Source organism: Rhea pennata, chromosome 1 (genome assembly GCF_028389875.1).
Source record: "Rhea pennata isolate bPtePen1 chromosome 1, bPtePen1.pri, whole genome shotgun sequence".
Classification (NCBI taxonomy): domain Eukaryota; kingdom Metazoa; phylum Chordata; class Aves; order Rheiformes; family Rheidae; genus Rhea; species Rhea pennata.
Genome location: NC_084663.1, coordinates 43546526 through 43568912, shown reverse-complemented (window position 1 = coordinate 43568912; position 22387 = coordinate 43546526). Strand labels below are relative to the sequence as shown.

Sequence of the window (22387 nt, the reverse complement as noted above, 5' to 3'; positions counted from 1 at the left end):
GTTGTCCTTGAGAAAAATCATTGAAAATGATTTGTTGTAGCACATGCCAAGCAAATGGCGTGCTTTGATGCAGAAGCTGACTGTGTGTGTGTGCACACACGCGCGTGTGTATACAGATGCACGCGCATGGGGGCCTTGGTTTAAAACATGAAAACATTCAGGCCTTAGTTAAATGTTCTGAGTATTAAAAAAGTGAGTAACAGTAGGGGATGAAAAGCATATTTTTCTTTTATTTTAGAAGTATAGCAAAATTAGATATTTTTCTCATTTTCCTATGTTGGCATTTTCTTAAGTGTGAAGTAATGACACAATATTAGCAATGACATCTGTGCTTGTCAAGTGCTTTTGAAATGAGTGTCTCCGTAGGTTTGAATCTCGGTCTATGCCGAGAGGCTGGTGTTCTCGGTCTGTTCCTGACATCTTGTGGTTACTTTTACACACTGCACAGTAACCTGTGCTGTCATTAACCAGGAACATTACAAGCCCAAGAGCTTAAGAAAAGCATTTTTTAAGCTTCTGGGAAATTGTCATACTAGCGTTTCATGACCATGCAAGATTACCCTGTTGTCGTCTTCTTCACCATATTTACATACCTGAAAACTTCTGCACAAATTCTGCATTTGGAGTTATTCCTGTTTTCAAGTTTCTCTTACAGATTTATTTACTTTGATCTCATTTCAAACAAAAAAAAAAAAAAAAAAAGGAGAAGCATTATTTAAAACATGTATCAAATAGATGAGATGGATTTCAACTCTATCGCGAAGTCTCACTATTTTCTTAAATTTATTCAGCCCCTTGTGTGCAGCTTTGGGGCTTCTGTCATATAACGCCAAAACCTCATAATAGTACATGCTTTATACTCTCATAAATTTAATTCCTTAAGCAAAGCTTAGAGCAATGTTTTCGTGCAAGCTAGGCCACTGCCTCTCATATTTCAGGAATTAACTGAGCTGGTTGTGCGTATATGAAACAGTAGGAAGATAGGTATGTGTTTAATTTTAAAGAAGCTGACTGTTTTGTTTACAGGAATTAACTTTCTAGCCCTTCGCCTTCATTCCTCGCTGCATTCCTTTCATCCAGCGGCCCAGACTGTTTACATGGCCCGCTTCCCTGGAGTTACGCTAAACCCTAGGAAGACGACATTTCGATTTCTCCAACGAGATCTGTTTGGGAAACTCCCCCAGATTAATGGTCTGCGTAGAGACCTGGTGGGAATTTAAAGCCCTGGACTGTCAACACGGGCACGGGGTATGTTCCAGCCGTCCTGAGACACGGGCTGCTGCCAGGGCTCCACGTCTGTTTACTCCTCAAGGTGGTCAAGGATATGACTTCCACGGGTGTGAGACACAGCACAGCCACTTACTTGCTATGTTAGTTCCTTGAATTTATTTAAAGTAAACAAGCCTTTCCGAACGCTTCCTCCTCCCAGCCCCGACTTTGGAGCAGGCAGCCCCACTCCTCCTCCTGCTTCCTTCAGAGCCGCTGCGTGGCTGGCGGCGATTTGCGCTTCCCTTTAAGAGCTTTCCCTGGGTTGTGTGTATACAAGTGAGGCACTGCGGAGCATCCAACTTGCTCACGTTTCTTCTTTGGGCCGCTGTTGGTTTTTTGCAGTGTTCGCTCTCATTTGCTCCATGAGCACGGAGAGCTGCACGTTCCAGTGCCGCAAGGGCTCCGTCCCTCGGCGCTGAGGGTAGTCTGCAAAGCTCCGCACGCAAAAGCAGCTGAAGTACCCTGCTCAGCACTTCCAGTGTCATGGCAAACGATCGTGTTGCTTTTTTTCCCTTACCCTTCTGCTCTCTGAAAGGTCCTCAAATGACTTGCAAAGCTCGTTCAAAATGTGTCTGTATCCTACTTCTCACACAGAGCTGGGACTTGCTTCTCAGACAAGATCATGACTGAAATGAAATTGCCAAGACAACAGAGTCATCGGTGAGTGTTTCAAAGCACCTTAGCTGCTTTTGCCTCTTTCACTGGATCGGATTGAGTATGGTGTACAAAGCATTAAAAGCACTGGCCTTAAACTCCAAAGCTGAGCTAATGCCCTCACCTGATAAAAGGATAATCCTCTCCCTTCTCCTTCTTCTGACGTGGCATGTGGTTATGATCAAACTGACGTGACCAGCACTTAGTAAGGCTTTACAGCACTTGGCACGGTCTGACATGGCATGAACTTACAATTAAGAGAGCAGGCTCCACTGAAGCGCAGAATGTGGTCTGCACTGAGAAGGGTTCCTACATCGCTTCAAAATCTCTGCCAGGATAATATTTTATCCCATGCAGAACCAACTCCTTAGAAGGTGACTTTGGATGTTCTGAGAGATTTATTTTGAAATTGATATTAAATCCGGATGTCCACTTAGAGCTGTCTGCAGGAGCACCGCATGCCTCAGTTCCTGGTATAGGCATCAGGAACAAGCGAGAAGTGTGGCTCCCTGATGCGGTCTCTCACTGCCTTATCACTGAAATTGCTGTCTATCATCTAACCTGCTCTGTCTCTGTTAACGAAATTCCACCATCTACCGCAGGAATTAAAAATCTGGTGCACATGTAGACGGACACCTCTATGTGGATACCTACAGTCAGATGTCTTAAGCTCCCACCCTCATTATAAACTGAACCGATTCTGCAGCATCCGGAAGTACTAGCGCTTTTTTAAAGAAAGTCTATTCCAAACTACCATCCTTGGAAAATCGTTCCAGTTCAGTGAAATCAGTGAGTAACCCTATCAGGAATCCAGTCCTCTTCCACTGTGTGGGAAACGAGTTTTACAAGGAACTCACAATTAACTATTTCTATTATTAAATACCTTTGAGAGTATTCATAGCTGTAGCATCTGGACTCTCAAAATGATGTCATTTCAGCTCTGACATTAACGCTAAAGCTGAAAAATTTCCTGAGAGATGAAATAAATTAATTTCTATTATAATATTCAAAAGGATACTGAACAGATTGAACAAGTCTTCTTTCTCCTTTGCAGAAATGGACCTGTGGTCAGGCAATTTCCATAGCTGCCTATCTAGAAATGTAGGAAATGCATTTTCTTTCAGTTTCTTGATTGCTGTATTTTGCAGTTCCTTTTGGTATATTTAGCAGCTAGGTAGAAGAAAGAAATACAGCAAAGTGCATGGAAAAATTTGAATGCCCTGCAAGTCATCTTCCACAAAGTGGAGCTACAGCTGCACTAAGAGGAAGGAATATGAGTAACATGATAAAAGCATAACAGAACGGTATTCTCAATTTAAGGAAAGTTGCAGCTTGATAGTTGAATATGAAGGACGGATAATTCAACAACCTATCTTTGCAAATGCTTTAGATGATAAAAACGTGACAGATCTAGAAATTAGGCTTCTGATCCTAATCAACCCGACCCTGAATGAGCAATGAAGTGCATATAGTGCTTGCTCACAGCATACCATTTCTTTACCTTGGCATAAATCTTATTTGGGAGTGGGTAGGAAGTGTTGCTCAGAAAAGACAGTGGTGAAAAGAGTGCTTTTGTTTGCAGCTACAGACCAACCAATATGATGTTCTTCTCTAATGTGGAAGTGCACTGCTGTTTCAGTCTGCAGCTTCACTAGATCTCTAAAAACACCTTAGTGATACTTTACTGCTCAGTGAGAGTGTCCAGACATTCTAAAGATTTGAGCTGAATCACAGCCAAAATCCTTATCGTTGCTATATCCAGTGTGGAGCAGAGTGGATCATAAGTAAGTAAGTATGTGGTATTCAATTTCTGTCTACAGGAAAAAAAAAAAGTAATAATGCTTACCTACGCACTGCTGAAATTACTGTTTAGATATGATGGTTAAGGTTTATACAATGTGCTGAAAAGCCGATGTGTTCATTGGTTCTTAGTTACATGTGTGGAAACAGAGGCAAGATGAAGTAAATTACATGAGATTCCCTGAAAAAAAGCCAATTTATTGAGTCATGAATAAAATTTGATCACCTTAGTTACAATGTAGTCTTCTGCCCATGAGGCCAGCAGTTACTTAATTAGCTCGTAAACCCAGAAGTTCATTTAACTGGGACTGTAAGCCCAGCAAAAACACAACTGGAACTGGAAGGATGGTTAGGGCCCTGGAAGGTTTGGGAAATGCAGCCCTAGACTGCAGAGCAGGAAAGAAAATACAGCATGATTCAGTACCAGTGCTGCCACCGGTGAAAGAATTTAGCTTTATAGTTGGGAATGTTTAATGGCAGTTTCACCTGCTTTTTATTTACAGAATCATCATACAGTCTAGCAGATGTCCATCCACAAACTGACACGCTTTCATGTGAAGGCCAGAAACTTGGGTTTGTTAAGCTAACGCTCCAGCACACTTGGCAGGTGAGAGGCAGTGGGTGATGAGTGTCGCTAGACTGACTTGACTAATGCTAGACATCTATGCAGCAGAAATGTTCTGGCTCCTTGTTGCTAGTTTTACCAGTAAAACTCTGACTCAACTCCCTCATATGGCTTTTACACCCGGTAGGAAGGGAAGGGAAGCAAAAAAGGTTGATGCAAAACCTCGCTCTGCTCAAGGTAGGGTCCTTTGCTGCCCTAGACAGTGTCGTTAGAGTAACATCCTGAAACGCCAGTGAAGAGGAAGACCTGGCCATACATCCTGTCTTGGCTACACACACTGTAGTTTTATTAAATATAGGAAACCTGCCTGCCAACCTGTAGCCACAAACTAAGCAAATAGGTTATGGCTCTTTACTAAGTCTGTGCTTTCTGTTATTACACCTAGGGCTAACACTGGACTGTATTTTCCAGATGGAAATGGGGAGCAATGTGTTAGGAATCAGTTGTTTCATGCTATTAGCCAGATCAGTGAATCCCAAGATGTTTATTTGTTTGTTTGTTTTATTTTATATTTTTCCTGACACATTGCTGCTAGTAAGATGAACTACACTCCATGGATAACTGCTTTAGATGATAATTAACAAGATCAACTGTTTTCTTATGTTCTGATAAGTAGTTCAGAGGAAAAGTGTTTTGCAGGGTTTTGAAAACTAACTCAGCTCTAGAGAAACATGTCACAGTAAGTGGCTGTTCTACAGTGTGGGACTATATTGTTAATGAGATGATCAGGAAATGGCATTAATCTTGTCTTCTTTTTTTTTTATATTCTGGGTACAGCAATCTTTAAGCATATTGAAAATCCAGAGACTTTTTGAATAAGGTGGCTTGACTGACGATAAAATGATTGTTTAGTAGATATTATGTTGCTTCTAGTTTCGTATTTGCAAAGTTAAAAGCTAGGGATCTGTAAGCTTTTTGCTGTGGCTTCAGCATTAGTATCTCTTACAATATTATAGTAATGCCTAGGTGCCCAGATTGTGGACCCCAGTTGCGTATGCTCTCCACACTAGGAAAAAAGGAAGACAAATGCAGTAACAGTGTGAGAGTAAATGAAGTAGGAAAGTGTGGTATATGCCATGTAATACACGCAGTGAGGAATGGTGTGTTGCGGCTTAGCTGTAAAGGTGCTCAGCAATACAGTGTGCCAGTGCATATTTATATTGAACAGCTGCTAGTCAAGGAACCTGTTGTGTAATTGTGCGAGGACATGAAATATCCTGTTGTGAAGGAGCCTCTCATCTATCCTTGAACATATCAAGAGTGTAAAAGGATTTATGTAGCTGTCATCCAGAAGATAACTAATGCATGCAAGTACCAACGAAAGTGAATACTGTAAAACAGATAGCCTGGCTATCAGGAAAATGAAGGGGTTCCCAGACAATTAATTTTAAAAACTTGGCTATTCTTTCAATTTATTTTAAAAACTAGATTCCAGTAAGTTCACTTTTACTTCAGCTGCATTGACTTTCCATGTAACATTTGCTATCTACCTTGTTGTCTCATTTAGTTTTGCTTTTTAAGATAACTGGAAATGGATATGGCATAGTAGAGGGTGCAGAAGTTTGTTCCGTGTTCGGAAGAGTCACTGTAAAGAGAGAACGTGAGCCAAACCTGCCTCAGCGATCCAAGGGCTGAGATAGTCGTCTTAGCATGTGATTAAAGGAGAAGTATCTGTGCAACCGGCTTCAAACAAGGCTGGGAGGAGACTGGCTGAAGCTGGCGTGCGGTTCATACTGATCGTCAGCTCCCTCGGTTGTCACAAAATGTGCTTGCATTATGGTGGTAGGAAGCCAGAGAGTTTGCCCTATCTCAGGGAAAGGGTTACAGGAGCTGTGATGAAGGCACTTGAGAAGATGAAAGTCTTGGTGGGGACTGATTTAGAATTTCTGGTATGAGGGGGGGGCGGGAAAAAACCCTGCCCTTGATGCGGCCCCGTCCATCACATTTCAGAAGGGCCACTGCATTTCTTTGAAGTGCTAGTATGACTCATCCGTGCTAATAAGTTATACTATAAGATCACAAAGAAGGTAGACTTACACTGTTTGGGTACAGAAAAGGTATTATATTGTGGGAATGATTAATCATTGTAGCATCTTTCTAATTTATATCTTGAAGCACGTATTAATTGGTTGCAAAGACTTTCGAAACTTGGTGTTTTTCCATAAATCCATGTTCCTAGGAGATTGTTGGGAGCTGTATTCTGCACAGACAATGAACTTTAGAAAGGGAAGAAGAACTGGTTAAGCAGAGGTGGAGCAAGGGAAAGAACGAGCGGAATCAACAGTAGAGCAGTTTGTGCTCAGCTGGGTGATGGAACATTGTAAAAGTAACACAAACAAGCAACAAACATGGGATCAAAATTTAAGTTAGAAGAGATCTTGTTAGTCAGTGACACGGGGAAAGACAAAAATGAATTAGACTATTTGGTCCTGGGCCAGTATGGGAATTGATGAAGGTTTGGTCCCCTGATTTGGCAGTGATTTTTTTTTCCCCTGCATTTCTCCCTCCCCCCCATTTATTCCCCTGTATTATCTGAACATAGAATGTCAGCTAGAGAAGTTCACTTGTTTTCCATGCTTGCTATTATTGCATTCTTAATTACTGCAGATTTAATTATGATCACAGTGCTCAAACTTTTTTTCGCAGCTATTTGGTCATGTTAAATCCAAGGAGTGAAAGCATTAAACAATTCTCATGACTGGACAGGGAGATGCCGTTCTCTATATGGCGAAGTCTTTTTTTCTGAAGCGTGAAGCAAAACTGCAATGATTTCCTGAATCTTCTCAGTTTTTTGTTCTGGAGAATTAAAGCTCAAAGACAGGACAATATATGGCCTAGGTAGGAATCATCTTTGCTTTGGTACAAATCTGTTGCTAGATTCTTTTGCTCTAGTTGTAGTAAGGTAAAAGTGTAGCTAGGAAACATCTATTCATTTGACCCACATTTATTTTTCTGTAAATTTTAATCACCTCCATAAATGTCTTATGCTTCCTCCAAGATTAGCTGGTTTTACATCTATTTCTCACAGCTTTTTCCTGCCAGAGTCTCCCTCAAATCCTTTTTATACGCTATGTCTAAGATACAGAGACTTACCTGGTTCAGCCGCTGTGGAGAGTTTCTTGTTTTATACTAGCTCATATAACAGCTTTTATCAGGGTACTATTTTCCAGTTTTCCAACAGGTGATTTTCAAGCATTAGTCAGCGCTGAAAAGCATTTTGACACATTTGCATGGAGGATGTTATGTGTCAGTGGCGGCAGGAACTGCAATGGGGAAATGCCCTTACTGAAGTCAGGAAGCATCGCAGCTTCCTGGGATGCCGGCGCCTGCTTCTTCCAGGGACCACAGTACCTCTACACAATACTCTGTTGGATGTACTGATGTGTCCCTATGGGTGTGCAAAATATTTTTTATAATTAAACATATTCCAAATAATGTGCATGAAGTTTAAAAATGTATGTGAAGTTAGTAATTTGAATAACATTTTTTATACTCCCACTTCATCATACACTTTCATGTGCATCGTTGGAAACTGTTGAGAAGTCTGTTTTTTATTATTAAATCCTGTAAAAAAAAGATCTGCCTTCATTGTCATTAATGGCTTGAACAGCTCTCCTACTTTCTGATCTTCTTGTATGAAATCGTCTCTAAGAACAGTTTTGTTCACAGCTTGTCCACAATAAGTGAAAAATAGTATTTGGGTTAAAATGCCTGCCTGAATACTTAGTTCTCAGTAGATGAAGATAGCCTCATAATTTACATCTGTTCCAGCTGAAACAATTTTGTACCATTGCTAAATTTTGCCGGCTCATCTTTCAGCTCTATTTTCTAGATCATTAATAAATTTTCAACCACAACAAGGGACCTCTTAACACCCCACTGCTAATGTCACACTGTGCTGAAGTTTGCGCGTTTAATCTTCGGGGGGTGGGGGGGTGGGGGGTGATGGTTCTGACCTATTTCTGCTCCATGAGAAGAACTCTACTTCTTACCCTATGATTACTTCATTTCTGTGCTAACCTGCCATTAGGGCATTTGGCCATGAGGGAGAGAGCACGGTGTGGGCTTGGAGAGCAGTGAGTGAAACCACAGAGGCTGATGAAGCACGAAGGAGCCCGTTAGAGCCAATTCAGCAATTTTTAGCTGCTTTTAAAAACTTCAAAGCTACCTCTGAAGTTCTTAACTGAGTTAAACAATAGAGGCAACCTACTCTATGGAAGAAAGAAAATACAGAAAAGCCATTTGACTTCGTGAATGTCACAGAGAATATCTCCGTAAAGCAGGTTTAAGAACATCATTGCCAGTTTTGCAAAAAGAAGAAAATGTCCTGAGCAGGCTGTAAGTGACTGAGCCTCGGGGTCTGTCTTTGGCGAGGACGAGCAGACGATAACGGTTCTGGCTAAGCGTGAAAGAATCGACCTCAGCGTACGATGCCCTGTTGCAAACTGTCAGGCCTTCGGTCAGGATTTACAGCTGCAGCCCTTCCTCTCTGTGCTCAATGGTCGGTGGAGAAGACAAATACACCCTACACCCGACCCGGAGCTCATCGACGGCAGGTCCATGTTCAGCGCTTCGAACAACCTCTCAGTGACAGCGGTGATCTTCTTAGGAGCGAGCGACACGAAAGAAGAAACCTGCTAGAGCAAGCACAAGTGATAAGGAGAGACTTGTCCTCGGACTCTGGACGAACAGGAGTAAAGTTTGGGGGCTTTGTGCAGGATTGTGGGATATTCTTGATCAGCAACTATTCTGCCACTTTTGTGTATCAGTCATTTGATTTTTTGACAACACCTGCTGGTGCCTCTTTTTAGTGTATGACACTAGTGCATCATGTACTGAATGCTTTCGTTGTTTTTTGTAAGTAATAATAAAGTATACAGAGTTTTGAAATGGTTGACTAAAATTAAATGTGAGCTGTCAAAATGATGAGTCTGGTTCTGTCAGAAGATGAAACTTTTTTTTTTTTGTTTTTGGTCTAGATGACTGATCAAGAGCTCACTGTGCTATTGGCACAGTGTTTGTGTAAAACAAAAAGATTAAACCACCTATCCATCTTCTCCCTACCCAAAAAGCTTGGAAGAAGACTCTTCACCCCCTTGGCATATCTAGCCTGTTCATAAGCACCATGCAGTATCTCTAGAACATCCTTTAGTTTATAGAACTTTTTTTTTTTTTTCACACTGAACACAGCAAGATCTTTAAGTAAACTCCTTAGTATGCCTCTTGTGTCTGAAAATACTGCGTAGGTGTCAGTCATAAAGCACCTCATAGAGTTAAATTTCTTCCAGCACCAGTTGGTCACATACTGTTGCAGCCATTCTCCTGTGCAGTATTAAGAGTGCTCTCTAGATTAAGTGTAAAAGGACTTACTGCACATATGGTAAAGGTAACCAAGACTGGGTAAAACTGTTAAAAAAAAAAAAAAAGGTGCCATCAAAGCACAAACACAGAAAACAAAGCAGTGTAAAAAAAAAAAAAATCTTCTTCATGATGTATACAGAAAATTATTTCAATATAATTTATTTTACCTTTGGACAGCAACCAAAACGAAGTTTGACTTCTAACTGATACTAAAAATAGGGCCTGGACAAGAATTTGCTAGCTATATGAACCGCAGGATAGTTTGTTTATAAAAAAAAAAAAAAACTGAACTGGGAGCCTGGAGTGAAAAATGCTAATGCATAAATAAATAAGGGAACTGACTGTTAGAATAATCAGAAAAATATAATGATCTAATTTTTGCTTTGCAAAAATAACAGGCAATAACTTTCGTTGACTCATGATGTGAAGCGTGATCGAAAGACATAGATTATTTGGTATGTCTTTGCTTTGGTAACTGAGTCTGTCAGTAGGGAAGAATGTTTTTCTTGACAGCTGATTAGGGGTTAAATGAGCTGAATAAAATTGGTAATTTTTGCTGTTTTTCCCACTTAGTATAACACTTATTAGATGAAGCATTTTTCCTTATATTAGTTGTAACCACTAGCTTTACTTGATTAGCTCTGTTAGAAGAACTCATTTTGAGTGACAAAGTTGTCATTTTGGTAGTCTCATTGTGAGCAAAAATGGCCAATACGTACAGGATCAAGATGTTTTTATTTATTTACACTGATAGCCTACGATTCCGGTCCATTCTTAAGAAGCAAACTGCTATTCTTAGGGAAGTACACACTTGGGCTGGCCTTGCAGTGGCTTGGATGACGAAGGAAGGACCACCTCGTAGCAGAAAGGACCAGCAGCATCTCCTAGCTCCATAATACGGTGCCTGCTGGTATCTAGAGGGAAGTACAGTGACGGATTGGGAGTGTTACCTCAGCTCCCGCAGGTCTGTAGCAACTGCTCTCAAACTCGCTTTGGCACTGAGAACCGCCCGGAGAGGTCAGCTTGCCCTCACTTGCTGAGAGATTGAAGGTGAAGTGGCATCTCATCCAGTTGGTGCTCACTGACTCGAGGTGATGGGGAAAAGGAAAAAAGCTGGGAGAAAAGAGAGCACATACTGAGCAGGGGGAATAGGGAAAGCGGTCTGCCCTGGAAACACTTACGAAATAACACTTTTATTCTTAGTAAGCCTTGGTGCAGTCAAAAGCTGTGGTTAGAAGGGTACATACCAGTAATTACCATAATGAGGTTCCTGAAAGGAATGGGCCTATTTCTTTGAGAGCAGGGTAACAGGGACTGCTGTGGAAAATGGTTATATAAAGCAAACAGGGCTACAGTTTTTTGGGGCTGTTTCCCGAGGCTCAGGAACGTAAATTGCTTCACAGCACAATGTTGTTTTGATCATTTTTGATTTGTGGATTCACTTCCTCCCACATCGTTTTTTCCATAAACAGTATTAATCTCTTACATAATGATCTTAAGGCTGCAAGAAGCTTCATTTTATGGCCATCTTAGAAGCAGCTCATGCATTTACGTTAAAATATACCATCTCCCTCCAAACTCACCCTACCACTGCCGTAACCCAGGTCACTAGAGTACTGCCTGGGGCACTACTTGGCGTTTTTGTCACTATATAGAAACTAGCCTTTATTTTGATAAAGAATGATATTCTTGGAGGCCTTGGGAAAACAGGGCAATATTTGTTGGTCTGCAATAAAGATGAAGACTCCTCTACCGGCAAACTCCTGGCTGTGGCTCGGTGTCTTCTGACACACTGGGGAAAACAGCGGTTTGCAGCACCGCTGAAGGTGAAGCAGCAGTTGTTACATTTGGAAAACTTGCTAAATGATGGCTGTGCTAAAGTTTAGAGTGAATTTTTTTTTTTAACTTTAAATCAGAAGAGAAACACTAAGACATCAACAGGAAATAAAACATTTTTATTGAATATCTGTGTAATATGTATGTTATTTTAACGACAACTGGAAAACTACTGTGGGAAGTCACTACACAAAGTGAAACAAAATATAAACCACCTCATCAAAAATGAAGGTAAAATACGGCTAAAGTTGTCAGCTCGCGGGCCACGAGCGATATGGCAGGATTAAACACCCCAAACATTTCTACAAGATACAGAGAAAACCCACACAGAGAAACACTCAAGCAGGCAGTAAATATACACAAAGGCAACTAGGATCTTTCTACAGCATCAGATTCTAATACTTCACACAGCTTTGTCAGAAAGGTACATGTGGCTTCTCTGCGGATGAAAATGTCACCTGGGTCGAACAGCAGGTTCAGTCTCTGAGACGCGCAGCACATTACAAACCAATCCTATGATGACATTCAGTCTGGCAGTGTAGGAAGAGAAAGCATTAAGAATACCTTAACACAACGCATCGGCTCTGGCAGTCTGAACCTGCAGCTATCCCGAATGAACAACTTAAAGTTGGTATCATGAAGCTGAGTATCTGTTCTCCCGCTGGGAATCTGTCTGTCTAGTTCTTCTTTTCTTTGGTGCGGTTTGGTCCTTAAGGTTAAGATTTTTAAAGTATCCCAGCTTGATGCTTTGCATGTATGCGCCTGTTTAGATCAGAAAATGTCTCACTTGTGTTTTTTCCATGTTTCATGTAAAAAAAAAAAAAAAGAAAGAAAAGAAAAAAAATGGGTTTTGCTATTCTTACTTTTGGAGGTGGGGAGCGGTTCAGCTTTTTTTTTTTTTTTTTTAATTCTCCTCCCATTTCTTTGCTGCTTCCTTTATTCCCAATGTACTGAAAGTGTTAGTGCTTGGCCATCTCACTGGCCCCCCCCCACCCCCCCCCAAGACTGTCACACCCCTCTCAGAAGCAAAGCCTTGGAGCGGGTGGTGGAATCTAATTTTCAGTACAGAATTCTGCAATCACGTCCATCCCTTTTTCTTTTCCCTCCCCCAATAATTTGTTTCCAATACAAATGATAAGATGATTAATAGCTACCATCTCATGCCTTCCTCCAAAAGGTATAGCAATTCCACATTTCTGGGGTAGCTTGCAGTGCTGAAAATAATTAATCTTCAAAGTATTATAAATAAATATATTCACAGCTTGGAAAGATAAACAAGGGGCCTCAAAGGATGGTACATAAAATCGAAGTGATGCCCTAAATGACTTGATGAGATGCTACAAGCTGAGATGACATGCTGTCTAGCCGTAAGATGACTGTCTACAATAGAGGGAGGGAGGTTGGAAAAGTAGAATATTGCACAGGGCTTGACAAAATGCTGCGTGGGTCAACCCAATCTATATAACATCCTTGTCCCCTGCATAGCTCGCCAGTTCTAAATTGGTCCGTAATAACTAGAACTGCTTGTGCTATGCGGTCCTTCGGCAGTGCAGTAGAAGGGAATGGCAGTATTATTACAATATCACTACGGAATAAATTGATTGCTATCCACTGAGAAAACTACATTTCTAAGCACACACGGCAGTCACAGTGATACACAGAGCAGTCTTTCAAGACTCTTATGGAATGACTAATAGCTTCATAATAGTGCCATTTACTACATAATAACATTGAAAACATTTAAAAACTCCTCCTGAAACGAGCATCTAGTATACAGAAGAGGTTGCTTCAGTTTTCTAGAACTTGTTCTTTGTTTGTTTTCGCTTTTTTTTTTAAAGGACAAATTAAAACTTAAGTATAAATAGTATATAAAAGGTCACTAGCTGTTCTCTTTTGGCTTACTTTGAAGTGCATTTAGAACTATGGCTAAATTTTGTCATCTTCTGATGGGATTACAATACTGTCTGTTTACCATGAAACTATTTTGTATAATAAACTCACACGACTGTGTCTAAAAAATATTCTGCATTCCTTCTTAATCTGAGTTAGTATAATAAAATATTTTGTTACAAAGTCTAATGTGCAAACTCATTATCATGTGAAATCATGGATGGAATTCACAGTATGCAAATTTCGTATAAAGGTGATAACGGAGAGCTACTCTTGGTTTCATGGCAGCACGTCACGACTGCTGAATCTCCCCCCACCCTCGCCCAGCCCCTAGCCCTGCACAACCCTGCAATGCTGTTTTACTTTGGGTGGTAGATGAAGTTGTTGCCTCCTATGGAACTGCTTCCTCAACTTTCAATCTAAAGCCATTTCAGTCTGTTGCGTGTTCGTTTTGGAATATATACAGAAAAAATTCTATCCTGGCTTCTGGCTACGTTTCCTTGAGGTCAGCCACGGAGCTGCTCAGATCATGCTAAGTCGCCTGTGAAAGAAGTCTACCGAATGGGATCTGCCCCTCCAAGATTCACTGTGTACGCATAGCGTGTTATTAGAACGGTTCAGTTGAAAGCTCAGATTTAAGTTGTCCTTTAAGATGTCAGTGTAACACTACTAGTGCCTTATAAGTTGGAATTTTTTTTCTGGAATGCAGACGATACTATAGTTACCCTATAATATATTATCAGCTCTCCTATATCTCAGTCAATTTACATAATTTAAAATAGAACATCTTATTAAAAACATCTAGATATACACAGATTAGGAAACGCTTACAACATACAAATACACAAACTAGAAATAAATTCTCAGCATACTGGTGTATATATACAACGGTGTGATACAATAAATAATTTCTGTCATGCTCTATCTACACATCATATTGCTTAAAAGAAGAGTAGATCTGGGGGGCAGTGGTGAAATGAAGCGCCTTTAGAGGGCTGTCTACATTTAAATTTGTGCAAATTAAAACAGATTTTGAAAGTACAACTGATCTGTGTTAGGAACACATGGCTGGAAATGAAAGGACCCATATTACTGAGGTATTTACAGATACTGGCTAAAGAGCACTATGTGGGCAAATGCAGAAAGGCTTCTTCTTCTTCTTCTTTTTTTTTTTTTTTTTTTTTTTTGAAATTTAATTTAATTTAATTTACTTCTTGACTGCCAGCATAGCATCTACCTCTTCTTCGGGCTGTAAGGTGTGCCACTGTGCGATGGGCCGCCGGGGGTTGGCCAGCATGTCTGACCAATGTCGCAGCTCCGCGCCAGTGCTGTTGTAGCCCACAAAGACCTTCCCGATGGCATCGTTCTTGCCAATCTTGTCATAGTCCAAAACAGTCACAACAATTTGCACTTTCTAAAATGAGACAAAGAAAGACCAATGAGCACGCTGGGACAGTGCAGGGATGAGTCTCAGGAACAGGCAACTGCAATTCATACTCTTATCAGTTCAAAGCTTTCCGCGTTTGCTTCGTATGAGCCTTTCAAATGAAATCAGGTTCAAAACCTCCATGTTCACTTGAAATTTGCCCCCTTGCATCAAAAAGGGCCTCATCTGGGAATCAAGGCAGTATTTTTCATTTAAGGGATTAGCAGCTCATGGATTTTTTGTTGTTATTGAAGAATGAGTCTGTTAGAGGTCTGCAGAACTAATAGTGATCTTAAGCTAAGCTAAATGAAAAGTAGTGCAATTTAACACACCATTATTAAGTAAGTAAGTAAGTCGAACTCAGCAAGTGCAATTCAGAAATGGCTTTGCTTCAGGGTACCATTTGCAGTGTCTTACTTTATTCTGTTAGTTGCCCTTCTGCTTCTAAACTCTGTCCCAGGCACCCAACGTGCTGGTCAGTCACTTGCAGATAAATTCAGAAGATGATAGCCCACACAGTTTATATACCTATACACGAGTATGTGTGCATGCATATAAACACATGCATACGTCTGTGTGTGTTTGCATGCACGTGAATAAATATGCATGTATTGTGTATATGTATTTACATACAGGAGTCGAGAAAACAGCCTGTATGCTCAGGGGCATTGGAGAGCAGTATAAACTGTACTGTTTCAGGGCTCTGACACACCAGCTCTGCCAGATGCGCTGGGTCTGACCTGCGACTGTTCCAGCGCTGGAGTACCACTTCTGCTGTAGGAACAGTAACCTCTGGCAAACATGGTTAAACTATTCCCACAAAATCTGTGAGAGCCCATCTGTCAGAGCTCATAAACAATTTTCTATTCACTTAGACTAGGGCAAATTGAGAGGGGCTGTTCAAGTTAGGCATTCACGCATGTATTTGTGCGCACAGGCACTCATTCCTCTCAATCAGGTCATTAATATTTGTCAGAGCAGCACAGACAGCTATACTTCCAGCAGCATAGTGTTTTCCTCAACAGCAGCTAAGACTTTACAGCTTTGGACCAATTTTGCTCAACTGTAAACAGTTTTCCTCAGAGACTTTAATTTTTAAAGATGAAGGTACAGCTATTTTCCTCACTCTGTTCCATCCCATAATAAATACACACTGCTCCTCATTCCACATACAGGTTTCTTGAATTGGAGGAAACACATTTCTTCCAAAAAAGTCTTTATTCTCAAGCCTCAGGCTTTTAAATTTAAGGTTTTAAATAAATGTAGATCCTGGAGTTCTTATTAGCATGTTTAATTTCATTGCTGGTAAGAAGAGTAATCTTAAAATTTTATGAGTAAGAGTAATATACTCTTTTAAGCACATCTGCAAGACCAGACTCATGAGATTCCTTTAGAAGATTGTACAAACCACTGAGCCAGGGAAAGAGATGCTTCCAACAGGCACAGAAGTATTTACATAGCTGCTGATGACAAAAGTGTACCTCCGACTCAAGACTCTCTCTCCCCAGAGCACTCATGATACAAGGCAATATCCTTAAGCAAGTATCTCTAGATGCCAAGACGCTTCTTCAATGTTGCTGTTTGCAATATCCTCACTTTTAATGTTGATGGTACCTCCCCAAATGAACATTTCTGTTTTAGATGCATAGTACAATCACAGATATAGAAAGCAGGCATGAGACTATTATTTTATGGTACAAAGAAGTTGCCTGCTGTACCTAGAAGCTAGTTACTATTGGATTTTTTGTTGTTAATCATAGCAAAACAATGCACATTGCAAACAAAGACACTTATGCATTGATCAATAAAGCGGTCAGAACAGCTAGCTCAGATGATTAACTCTTGAGATGACTTTCAGCTCATGGTCTCTGGCTTAAACCTACAGAGAGACATGAGCATCTCTGCCCCTTAGTACTGCACACTGAAGAAACAGCTGCAGTACAAAAAAACCTAACCAGTGCTGGTGAAAAGCACCACCTCTGCTAACAAACACTGGCATTAGCAGTTTTTCTGGTGTGAAGGGGCATTCTTGGGAGCGAAAGTGTCTGGAGACATGACCACTTTGCTACGTACAGCCCGTGATCTATCTTAAAAGTGGCAAAATGTGATTAATCTGCCTGTATCAACAGGACTTGGCTTCCCAGAGGGACCTTCCATTGCGTTGCAAGATGTAACTTCTCAGTTAAGGTTTTGTTTTTAAAACCTGATGCTCCACCATTAACTTCTTTCCAACATTCTACTGCCATAATGCACAGCTGTGAATATGAGCTTACACATGCGCTCCCCTTAAGAGCCAGAATCTGTATTTGCTCTTACATTTTTGAAAAATGATAATGTTTGCCTTTTTTTAGATTCAATAGCTGTACTGCTATCGAGTTGCTTTTAGTGCAAAATAAGCTCTGCTTTCCTTCCGTGATCTCTCTCGTCTTTGCTTTCAAACCATCATGAAACTGGAATAACAACTGCTATTTTCTTATTTGACAGTGAAAGTCTACTTAATGACTTATACATGAATTACCCAAAGGTCACAGTGATTCTTGCACTATAATTCTAAATAACATTTAAAATGTGTTTTTCTAATGATGAAATTACTTCAGAAACTATAATGAAATCACTGCTAAATACAGTCTTTTAAAACTAATTTTAAAGTGGACTTTTTAAATGGACTTTTTTTTTAATGCATTTTGATACATTGACATATGACCAAAGTCTATAATTACAGATTTTAAACTGAGGCTATATAGCGAAGTAAATAGCTATAAAGTCAGTTCGACAAACTTACCAAAAAATAAAGCAAAATTTTGAGCAGTTAAACTACAACTTTTTCTAAAGGGCCTATGAACACTTTCCAAAACTAATTTAGGATTAGAAGACAAAATGCTCAAGCACCTACAGGTTGCACCCAACCCTGCCAAAATTCTGGTTCTTAGATGCTTATTATGAGAATTTTCACAAGCACACAGGCTAGCTTCCATTAAAGTCAATGGGAATGAGGTTCCACTGGATTTCCCATTTTTGATTCCTAAATTCCATAGACACCTCTATACACTATGATGAGTTGTGAAAAAAAATCCTACATGAACTAGTCATGCTTTCAAGTTACTGTTCCTAGGGCCTCGTGTTGTCTACTACAGTTGCTAAAAAATCCAGAATATAGACTTCAAAACCCTTACCATGCTCCCATCTCATCAAGAACATGCTTCAAGTTCCTATAGTCTAAGTTTTCTCTGAAAATGGCTCTGGGCTCCATATTTAAATCCTCACAGTAGCAAGGTATCTAAAACTCACACCTACACCACTCCTAACAACACACAAAGTAAGTATTCCCAGGCTGTTCTAACTGTGGGCTTTAAAACAAAGAGGACCCTGAAAGTCCACCCTTGGCCCCACTCAGAAAAGATACTGTCTCTCTTAAGAGCTTCAGGCTCATGGGGCTGCCAGGCAGGTGGAAAGCCACATGCAGCTCTTCCCTCCAACATATCCAGCCCTGTCAATGAATGCTCTAAGAAGTCAGTAAGATGAAAAAAAAAAAAAAGATTCAACAGTAACGGTTAGGGCCTAACAAAAATGGAGGTGGCCAGTAACAACTGATGTTCGTGTGGTTTACATGAGCCAGATCAGAGGATGGATTGAAGGTCTCTCCCTTTCCAAGCGAATCACTCGGCTTGCAGGGTGACTTTGGCTCTCTGGCCAGTCATGTACTTTGTTATTTAAGGAGAAACAAGAGTGTCACACTCCCACCGCAAGCCACAGCCACAGGTCATTACAGTACATGCTTGAGGCTTTGAAGACTCAGGTACATATTCACATAAGGGAGAGCAGGGAATGGGATGTGGGTTTCCCACATGTCTCTGGGGTGGTTAAAGGTTCTCCACTCCTTCTCCTGTGAGAAAAGGTTAGTTAATGTCAGAAGTTAAATCCTCAGTGAGAGATGACTTGCTTCTCCGTAGCCCACTGGCAGCTATCTAAGTTCCCAAAACAAATGGCACACTCCCTCTTCCTGGCATTTTCCATGGCTAGTGTAGATGACTTCCAGGTCAGTGCGCTGGCCTCTGAGGTCCCCCATTACAGGCCCCAGGCTCTCCAAGAACAACCCCTGGAGAACTCTTTGGGCTATGACTCCACTGAGTTGACAAGAAAACTGATACTGCAGTCCTGACCGCTGAGATTATCAAATGTCTTTCTTTTCACTGGAAAAGTTTTCATGATGTGGTGGAAAAGTTTTAATGATGTGGTGGAAAAATGAAAAAAAACTTATGACTAAATAGTGTGTTTTTCTTAAGACAGATGCTGCAATACTTTCAACAAACAGGAACTATAAATGCATAGGTAACACAAATGTGAGTGATGATGCCAATTTAGCATTTCAAATAATATGGAGAAAATTGTTGTTTATTCATTTTCTTTTAGCCCTACATGTTCTGCGGGCACATTTCTTCACTATCTCCCTGTGGAATTTTTTTTTCCAGAATCCATTTCTGTTAACATAAAATGTCAGTTATCCATTTCTCACTGATGAATCAAAGCTTCGTAAGTACTGTGCATTTTATCTGTTCCCTCTTGAAGCAGTCACACTCATCTAATGTAGTGCAGGGCTGGCACCTAGGTGCTAATGAAAGCAGGCACACATGATAATTAACAAGGTTCCTGTTAAATATTTATCAGGGCTGAGAAATGGAATGCAGAGAGAAGACAAAACACTGTTTGACATTACCTGGATTTGCTCGAAGGGTACTTCAAAGCTGAACGACTCATTGTAGTAGGGATTCAGGGTGTTCTTCTTAATTGTCGTCTTTTTCTTCTTCAGCCTCTTACCATTCTGCATCAGATGGATTTTCACATAGGGATCTAAATAATCACAGAGAAAAGGAAGGGGTAAGAAAGGTAGTTCTATGTTTTTTTTTCCTACAGATTTTAATTCCCCAGATTTGATGAAAAAAAAAGAAATATCTTTAACAACAGACACCTCATATTTACACAAAGTCTTCATTTCCACTACCTAAAATGTGGGGAAGGAAAATAACTCCTGTAAGATTACAAAGTGTTCCAGGTGGAATAATGCACAGACTTTTATTGCATTTTCTCCTTACCAGGGCTAGGGACGGGTAAGTTCCCACCTGCTTTTGTTCTGTATTTCATGAATTCTACTGGAAATATTATTTATTTACTGGAAAGGTTTCTTTGCAATGGGGCCTGGCATGGTGGGGTGGTTTTAGGGCAGTCTGATTTCTAACCACCAGGCAGCTCTTCTCATTGCTCTCTTGCGAGGATGGATGCTGCTGTTTTTCCTGTCTTCTCACCTCCCCGGTGGGTTGTGACTGACACAGTGCAGTATCCATTAGTCTGGCACGCAGCTAGATTACATGCCCGTAAAGGACTTCATCCCTTAAATACTAGTTTTGTATCTTAGTGTTACATGCAGCTATAATAAGGTTCAGGCCACAATATCCATATAAATTATGAATTGTTTTGCGACGCTCTCCTGCATTCTCATTGTTATTTTGTGTGACTTCTGGTGGCCAAGTAACAGAACTGATTTAGTACCTCATCAAATATTCCTCACACAAGCAGAATTCTCCTTGAAGTTACTGCTGTGAAGTGATACCTCAGTGGTTATACTTTCAGTGGAAATTTTGCCCGCTTAAAAAAAAAAAAAATAGAGGTATGAGTCTTTAACCTGTTGCAGGAACTACATTCCTATTTAGAGAATGAACTTGCAGTTCCTCTTTCATGGTGGTGTAAATTAGCAGCACTTTCCCTGATCTCAGTCATTTTTTTTTTGTCTACGCCTAGCATGAAACTTTGTTCTAAGAGACTCAAGCTTGTGTTTTCCAAAAACCAGTATGTTACATGCAAATCTGGGTAAGTTACACCTCTTGGCTTTAAGGAGCTGAACTGCGACATAGCTCTCGGGAAGCCTTCCCTCCAGCAACTCGGTAGGAGTCACACAAAACTCCTGTCAGCCACAAGTCATTTGTGGCACAAACTAAGAGACCCTGAATGTGAGCTATCAAGGGAAAGATCTTCTATTTCCCCTTCTGAGAAAAGGATCAGGATATGGAAGAAAGACAAAAGAACACCAATATTAAATACTATCACTCTGAACAAACCATCCTTTAAGACTGTCCAGTGAAACTCATGCTTGGAGTATCTGAGAAGAACTGCATTTAGCTACAGTCAAAATATGCCTTCTTGTGAAAGCCCTGGGAGTTCAGAGCAGTGAGGTTTCTGGAGAGACTGTTTCACAGTATGTGGTACCCATGAAGGGAATGTAACTTTGGCGGTGGACGCTTCAGGCCAGCAGTCAAAGCTATAATAAGATCCTAAGTCTGTTAGAAGAAACTAGGCAAATTCTAACTGAGAAACAGGCATGTATTTTAGTAGTGAGACCTCTTAGCCCTGGAATAGCTTCTTGATGCATGTGGTGAACTCTCTGTTGCAGAGAGTTAAGACTTCTCTCTCTCCAGAAAGATACAAGTTCAAACACAGATTAAATTACGGTAGTACTATGCTCTAGGCTAGACAGGGGATTGCAAGGGTTCCTTTTGGTTGCTCTGTGTATGAATTAAGGAGTATTTGTTAAGAGCCTCAATGCTAACAAAAAGGCAACAGAGTTCTATTTCCTCTTCAATATTGGATCCAACATCACTGCTTATAGCATTTTGAAGGTGGAAAACCTGGAGTCCCTCAACATTAGTTGATACTTGAGAAGATCTCATCACTTTTGCTGAGGCTCCATGCTGAATGCACAATTGTTTCGACATGCAAAAAAAAAAAAATTTAGGTATAGATAATAAATCATAAGACAATTCATCAGTGAAGAAGCCAATGGCAGTGTGTTAAAATACGGAAATGAGATATGATGCTGTTGTTAGAATATAACTTGAACAACTACAGTGAGCTGGCAGGCTAAGCAGTGCAGTAATATGTTGCTGTTATTAAGGGTATTAGAACAAAAGAATTCTAATAAAATGAACTTACTAGATATCAGAAGTCAATAGTTTACTGACTTCTGTCAGTATACACAGATTGGATTGTTTTTCATATGCCCATCAGGAATTCTATAGTCATTAATGGTTTACAAAGCAGTGCAGATACATATTCTTATCTAAATAAACATGCCATATTTTGGAGAAAACTATTTTTAATCTAGAATTCAAGTGTATGTGAATGTTTGGAGGCTGCTTGCACACTTACTTAACATGATTTGCTTCTATTGCTTTTAATAGATTTTCTATCTTTACACTGGCATTAGAGCAAAATCTAATCCTGGATAACTCATAGCCATGGGACCGAAGAAGCTAGGTTTCTGTGGTTCCTTTTTTTATGTGCTAACCAGCTTCTTATGTTTGTCCCTCAGATGATTTATTTTGAGTTAAGCTCAATGAAAGGCCAGTTTTAGTACCAAAGATCCAAATGGTACTGGATTGCTACTATAGTGCAAAACCAGCAACAGCAGTGATCCCAAATAGAGCACTGAAGGGGATATATCATGTGGGCCAGTGTCCTTGGGTTTTATTTTTCAG

The 22387-nt window shown here is 40.3% G+C and overlaps 1 protein-coding gene across 2 annotated transcripts in view; it reads right to left on the bottom strand.

The window, feature by feature from the left end:
• Positions 1–13773: 13773 nt before the first annotated feature.
• Positions 13774–22387, bottom strand: part of SYT1 (synaptotagmin 1) — a 345804-nt gene continuing 337190 nt past the window's right edge. For both annotated transcript variants that reach the window (XM_062568014.1, XM_062568022.1), the window contains exons 10-11: positions 19576–19709; positions 13774–14849 (exon numbers count right to left, since the gene is read on the bottom strand). In XM_062568014.1, coding sequence (XP_062423998.1) covers positions 14643–14849; positions 19576–19709 — 341 coding nt within the window. In that variant the 3' untranslated portion in view covers positions 13774–14642. The remainder of the gene's footprint in view (positions 14850–19575; positions 19710–22387) is intronic.